This window comes from Bremia lactucae, linkage group LG9, assembly GCF_004359215.1.
Source record: "Bremia lactucae strain SF5 linkage group LG9, whole genome shotgun sequence".
Lineage (NCBI taxonomy): Eukaryota > Oomycota > Peronosporomycetes > Peronosporales > Peronosporaceae > Bremia > Bremia lactucae.
The window spans coordinates 1584479-1591870 of record NC_090618.1 but is presented as its reverse complement, the minus strand read 5'-3'; the positions used below and the strand labels follow the sequence as shown (position 1 = coordinate 1591870).

At 44.6% G+C, this 7392-nt stretch overlaps 2 protein-coding genes across 2 annotated transcripts; both read right to left on the bottom strand.

The window, feature by feature from the left end:
* Nucleotides 1-606: 606 nt before the first annotated feature.
* CCR75_009541 (uncharacterized protein) lies at nucleotides 607-1839 on the bottom strand (the record flags this gene model as incomplete). Its single annotated transcript, XM_067967580.1, has 1 exon — nucleotides 607-1839. One exon carries the CDS (start codon nucleotides 1837-1839, stop codon nucleotides 607-609), a length of 1233 nt encoding a protein of 410 aa, XP_067819593.1.
* Nucleotides 1840-3896: 2057 nt separating this feature from the next.
* CCR75_009540 (uncharacterized protein) lies at nucleotides 3897-4997 on the bottom strand (the record flags this gene model as incomplete). The annotated part of the gene is made up of 1 exon (XM_067967579.1): nucleotides 3897-4997. One exon carries the CDS (start codon nucleotides 4995-4997, stop codon nucleotides 3897-3899), a length of 1101 nt encoding a protein of 366 aa, XP_067819594.1.
* Between the last annotated feature and the right edge of the window lie 2395 nt (nucleotides 4998-7392).

The following is a 7392-nucleotide window of genomic DNA, read 5'->3' as shown; positions in this document are numbered from 1 at the left end:
ACGTACAATGGACCGTCGATGGACTTGTTCTAGCCAAGTGTTTCGTTGCGAGATGACGAACTTGAGTATGAATACCGTGGACAGTAGTGTAGGATATCGCGGCGAAGTCTTAAGCACGACGGATATCGCGGGGAAGCTTGGCACAGAGCAATAGTAGCACGGACGCAGCGTCCGTGTCTTTTGCAATCGATGCCAAGGCTTTGGAAGCTATTTATTGTATACCCATTGTTGGCTGCGACGCGCAATGTAGCACAAGAGGAAGCAAAGAGGAGTCGACAAGGGCAAATGCGATTCTAGTATGTGTGATGTTAGTCTTCTCGTTTTTTTTTGTTCGCCTTAAATCGAGGTAACTTGCCTTTTTTAGAGCCTAACAATCGTCACTCACATGACGATCAAAGCAGAACGAAAATGCAGTTATCTCTCAACTTCAGTTCAGCGCGGAAAAAAGTAATGTGGCAAAAAAAACAAAAACCTTTATTTTGAAGAAAAGACGTGTTATTTCGAAAGCCAAGGAGTCTCAATCTTCTATATTATAAGTCCAACGACAGCCGTTCTTGTTGCAGGACCGCGGTAAATTTCAATAAGGACAAGTGGCTACGAAGTGACTTAAATATCGGCCTCCGGAAGACTGCGAAGAAAAATATCCATTTTATCCGTCAGGTCAACATCATCCCAAAAGTCTGGGAAATCATATGTTTCTTCGACCCATCCATTTTTCAATGCCAAGACGCGTGCCACTCTTGCCTGAAGGTTCAAACATCGATTAAATGGTCGCTCGACGCCAATAAATGCCAAAGCGCTGCCATCCACGTCGCCAAATGTTGTGTCTACATTAAACTTGCATGGTTCTTGCGTCAACGACATGCTCTCATGGAGCTCTGTTACCTGTGCCTCATCAAGAACTTTTCTGTTTCTATTATTTTCGATAAACTTATCAGTAAGACGCTTGTTCCGGATATTTACATCAAACTCGCATGGTTCGTTCATCAACGCAATGGTCTCATATAGCTCTCTTAGCTTTGCATGAACTGGATCTTTTCTGTTTCTACTTTTGTTGATAACCATATCAATGAGTCGCGTGTTCCTGATAGTTGGGTCAAAAAGCTTCAAACGGAAGGCGCCGGTATTATCACGAAGAAAGCTGATATGGAAATGGTCGAATGCATACTTTAACGGCTTAAACAGCACAATACCATTTCTCGCGTCATCAATATCCGATATCTTCAGAAACGTACCCGCCACATATTCGTTGCTGCGCCGAAACAAATGTGACGCAACCACGAAAGACTTTGGAAAAGCGACGTCGAGAACCATACATCGCACCCAGGTATCACTTCGCTGATAGCTTTTATAAAACTTGCACAGCTTGTGCTTGAAGTATTCATTTCTAGTTGTCCTCGTCGTTGGCGCCATCATAAGCATATGTGACACCATTACCTGAACAAGATCCATAACTGCTGTTTTCACTCGGTCGTTTTCTTGCTCCGGAAGGACAACGAGCACATGGATCTGGCGAGCTAAGGGACGTTCCATTCCAATCAGCACGTCCTCCAGTAGATCATTTCCCTGTAGCTCTTTGTCTTCACTCGTGAGCGTCTCGATGAGAGAAGTCTTCTCGCCCTCCTTCAGCTTCTTCACGTCTTCTGAGCAAGAAGAAAGCCACTTGTCGTCCACTGTCTTCGCCAGGAAAAGCTGCAGAGTGTGGGCTTCGCCTTTGATCGTGTCAAACGCCTTCTCCTTGATCTTGTCTTTCAAGTGGCCTACAAATTGACTTGTATTAATGTCGACAGGAAACGCTTTTCCAGCAACACCAACGATGACACACAGAAGAGTTACCATCTCTCCTTTTTGCGATTGATTCTGGAATGATGGATAACGGGAAGAGCTGAAGAAATAAGGATAGATTCGAACCAACGATATGATGGCTAGTGATTTTCGAAATGATTGGCTTAATTTATGCAAGGAATAAGCCACAAGTTTTGACAGATGACCACAACAACATACTGGTCAAGGCAAAAAAGCCTAATCCGGGGTCAAACACCTTCTGTGGTCAAGCCAATCACTTAGTTTCCAGCCAGCAAATCCAGCGCTCGAAACACAAAAGGGTGCATACCATCGTCTTTGCTGTTAACTGACCCGCTTCTCGAGCAAGCTCGCAAAGTTTGTTCTCCAACAAATAGAACTCAGTCGATTGCGGATGCAAAGAAGACGTTAGGATCCGCGACAGTGGCGGCAACAAGTCCAAACAGAGAAACAAACACATCCAGATAGTAAATAATCCCTTCTAACCACTTATATTCCTTGCCAACACACGCTCGCGCGTCGTGAATTGACGACTTGAAGCAGTCGCAAAGCGCTCATCCAGCCGTTTAATGCGACCTCCCCACTATCTTCCTGAGCCTTATGCATTACAAGGAGTCCACTGCGATCAAGTGCCGAGGCAGCAGCTTTATTAAGAAGCAGTGGCTGAGATTCGTGTGACCGCAGCTCAATTTCTTGGCATAAAGTCTGACACGATGCTGTATTGTCGGTAGTAGCCAATTTTTTAGTCGAATTGACAACCACGAGGGCCAGCACTTTTTACACTGGTGCGTGGATTCAAGGATCTGCTGAGATATTTACAGTACATACGAATTCCGTCTGTAATTGCGTCTAGGTTTTGAGACTTGCTTGATCGAATGGACACTATTCCAGTAGCTGCAGCAGTCAAGCTCGAATCATTGGATGTGATTCAGTCTGAAAGCGATAAATCAAAATAGTCTGCACTCGACGTTTCGTTTTAGCATCAAGTCGGCTACGATCAGCTTGTGAGCAAACTGCTCAATAGCCTTCTTCCGAATCGGAACCACGTTGGATACGAGGAATTCCTTTACGACAACATTGAACAAGTTGATGCTAGTAGATGCTGTCCACAAACAAAAACAAGTCGACACTAGGGATCGATCCAATGCGTACATCCCTGGACGTGTTGACAGTACCAACGCAGCGAGTCGATGCGAGGTACATCGTTGTAGCAACTGCCGCTCAGGTTTTGCTTGAATGTCTGTAATCGTCTGAACAAATGCGTTCCTAGTTGCATACAATAAGAACATGTAACGTGCGCTGGAAACGTCTTGGGCGTAAAATTGCATGACCACGTCAATAATAGCGACAGCATTGGCTCGAATTAAGATGTTAATTCGTGCAGCGTCTTGTCCTGCCCATAGCCACATGATGCATGAAAGTACTTGGAATGCTATGACTTGGAAACTTCCACTTGAACCGACGTACAATGGACCGTCGATGGACTTGTTCTAGCCAAGTGTTCCGTTGCGAGATGAAGAACTTGAGTATGAATACTCTGGATAGTAGTGTAGGATATCGCGGCGAAGTCTTAAGCACGACGAATACCGCGGGGAAGTCTTAAGCACGACGAATACCGCGGGGAAGCTTGGCACAGAGCAATAGTAGCACGGACGCAGCGTCCGTGTCTTTTGCAATCGATGCCAAGGCTTTGGAAGCTATTTATTGTATACCCATTGTTGGCTGCGACGCGCAATGTAGCACAAGAGGAAGCAAAGAGGAGTCGACAAGGGCAAATGCGATTCTAGTATGTGTGATGTTAGTCTTCTCGTTTTTTTTTGTTCGCCTTAAATCGAGGTAACTTGCCTTTTTTAGAGCCTAACAATCGTCACTCACATGACGATCAAAGCAGAACGAAAATGCAGTTATCTCTCAACTTCAGTTCAGCGCGGAAAAAAATGTAGCAAAAAAAACTAAAACCTTTATTTCGAAGGAAAGAAGTGTTATTTTGAAGGCCACGAAGTCTCAATCTTCTACATTAAAAGTCCAACGACAGCCGTTCTTGTTGCAGGACCGCGGTAAATTTCAATAAGGACAAGTGGCTACGAAGTGACTTAAATATCGGCCTCCAGAAGACTGCGATGAAAAATATCCATTTTATTGTCCAGGTCAACATCATCCCAAAAGTCTGGGAAATCATATGATTCCTCGACCCAACCATTCTGCAATGCCAAGACGCGTGCCACGCTTGCCTGAAGGTACAAACATCGATTATATGGTCGCTCGACGCCAATAAATGCCAAAGCGCTGCCATCCAGGTCACCAAATGTTGTGTTTACATTAAACTCGCATGGTTCTTGCGTCAACGATATGCTCTCATGGAGCTCTGTTACTTGTGTCTCATCAAGCACTTTTTTGTTTCTACTATGGTCGATAACCATATCAATGAGACGCGTGTTTCGGATAGTTGGGTCAAAAAGCTTCAAACGGAAGGCGCCGGTATTATCACGAACAAAGCTGATATGGAAATGGTCGAATGCATACTTTAACGGCTTAAACAGCACAATACCATTTCTCGTATCATTAATATTTGATATCTTCAGAAGCTTATCCGCCACATATTTGTTGCTGCGCCGAAACAAATGTGACGCAATCACAAGAGATTTTGGAAAAGCGACGTCGAGAAGCATACATCGCACCCAGGTCCCATTTCGCTGATAGTTTTTATAAAACTTGCACAGCTTGTGCTTAAAAAAATCATTTCTAGTTGTCCTCGTCGTTGGCGCCATCATAAGCATATGTGGCACCATTACTTGAACAAGATCCATAAATGCTGTTTTCACTATGTCGTTTTCTTGCTCCGGAAGGACAACGAGCACATGAATTTGGCGAGCTGAGGGACGTTCCATTCCAATCAGCACGTCCTCCAGCAGATGCTCTTCCTGTAGCTCTTTGTCTTCACTCGTAAGCGTCTCGATGAGAGAAGTCTTCTCGCCCTCCTTCAGCTTCTTCACGTCTTCCGAGCAAGAAGAAAGCCACTTGTCGTCCGCTGTCTTCGCCAGGAAAAGCTGCAGAGTACGGGCTTCACCTTTGATCGTGTTAAACTTCTTCTCCTTGATCTTGTCCTTCAAGTGACCTATAAACTTACTGTCATCGATGTCTACACAGAACGCATTTCCAGCCAGGCCAACGATGAGACATAGAAGAGTTACCATCTCTCCTATTCGCGGTTGATTCTGGAATGAGGCTAACGGGAAGAGCTGAAGAGATACGGATAGATTTTGACCACATATATGATGGGTAGTAAATCTACAAAATAATTGGCTTAATATCTTGAAGGTATAAGCCACAACTTTTTGAAGATGACCAAGATCTTATATTGATCCTTATAATAGTCCAATCATTACTAAGTCAGCGTCAACAACATAGTAGGCAGCCCAATCCGGGGGTCAAATACAGCAAGTCTCTCACTGGTTCAGCATCTTCGGTGGTCAACCCATTCACTTGATTTCTTGATGCGAGGTACATCGTTGTAGCAACTGCCGCTCAGGTTTTGCTTGAATGTCTTTAATCGTCTGAACAAATGCGTCCCTAGTTGCATACAATAAAAACATGTAACGTGCGCTGGAAACGTCTTGGGCGTAAAATTGCATGACCACGTCAATAATAGCGACAGCATTGGCTNAACATCATAATTTGGATCACACCTTTTACAATAAGGGAGGACATCGATCACAAGCCATCTCGTCGCCGCGAGTTAGCGATGACGGTTGATAATATTTCTCGTGACCAGTTGAGAAATTGTGCGCAAGTTGTGTCTGATCAGCTGGCGAAAGGAAGGATACATAAGTCCCTTCAGGGGAAAGAGTGGATCGTCTGGCTCATGAAAATCAGACTCTGTCTAGAGTTAATCACTCTTTAGCTCGGTACAATCAGGCTTTGGTAGACGCCTTAGACCGTTCCGGGGTGATCTGAAATTGAAAGAAGCATCGCACTGATGGTAAGGGCGGAGATGACCAGCATTTGACGTAGGTTGCGTACGCATCCTACGAGGCAGCTCGATCGTGCATGCATTGCCTTGGCGGTGCAGCACACCGAACGGGCCGATATACTTGGGTAGTAATTTATTACTGCCCACATTCGTCACTAGTAGACAGTAGGACTAGGTCGTTAACAATTATATGGAACAATATTCGCTCTCCCGTTTTTTGTCAGAGTTTAATATCTGTCGGTCCACCACATCAGCGATAGAATCCTGTACTATACGGACCACTGTTTCTTTGGTCAGCAGAAAATTGCCTGCTGACCCCATTTAATATTTGTATTCAGTGCGATCGATTCGCACTGCAGAAATATTTATCTCTTGTTCGGTGAGAGCATCTGATTTCACTAATATCGATGTTCTCGATGCTGAGTCTTTCAGCATCTTTTCAAAGTCAGTAATAGCATACTGATATTACTGGGTTTGTCGACTTCAATGTTGATTAAACCAACTTTGTTATACTTCGCATTGACCATAGGGTCTATGCGTGATCAGCAAGAGCTAGAAAATTCTTTGCACGAGCGGAACCCACACTCAAAGAAAGTGGGTCTACGTGGATGGCGCAACCATTCACGTAATAACGGTTTATACTTTGTAGAAGCATGCACTAAATTGATCCTTTCATCAGTAAGAGCCCGCTTCAGCTCGTAAACGAGTGGACGTATCCGCGAACATCTCTGTTTGAGATTACGGTTTCCACGCTCCGTCTGACCATCTGGGTCAGAATGAAAGCTTTGTTCAAAGTGATTTGAACGCAGTTTGTCAAATTCCGTCGCAAATCTAGCGTCTCGATCTGAGATTAGCTCACGGAGTTTCCCATGGAGTTGAAATTTCGTGTCTGTTAAATTGCGTTACGCTATGAGCTTGAAGATGGGCTTACGGTCGAGATTGCAAAACGGAAAGTGAGTTATATTTGAATTATTATAATCCTACCGTTGATACGATCCTACCGGTAACTTTATCCAACCGTTAACTATTTTCTATCGTTCGGTCGGCGCCCTTTCCCACATACGTGGACCACCATAAAACGGGGGGGGGGGCGTCACTGTCTGGCAGTGTAGTGCTGGTGAACCCCAACACCAGTTTTCGAAGGTTTTACTTTTTGTCGTTGCCGCGTATCGAGTCGGTGACCTGTGGGATGGCACTGCCGTGCCTTACCGGACTGAGCCACAGCACATGATATGTTTCACGTACTATGTTTCCGTAATATTCTTGTCATCCCTTTGCACATATATGCATAAAACGCAACGCTTTCGATAAAGACGTCAATCTTCAACACTCTCCCTTGATGCGCACTCGAAGTGATGCCATTATGCCGCCATGCGGAGTCCCATGATAGATTTGGTGTGCTTGTCTCCTCGAAGAGCCTTGGTCAATCCGTCCGCAATCATTTCTTCCGTCGGCTTGTACTCTAGCGTAATTTCCTTACTTGCTACCTTTTTGCGCAAGAAATGAAACTTGATGTCAATATGCTTCGTGCGCCAATGGTAAACAGGAATATTGGCCAGAGCAATACATCCTTGATTGTCTTAAAAAATCGTCGTCGCCGTATCCGTCTTGTACTCCAA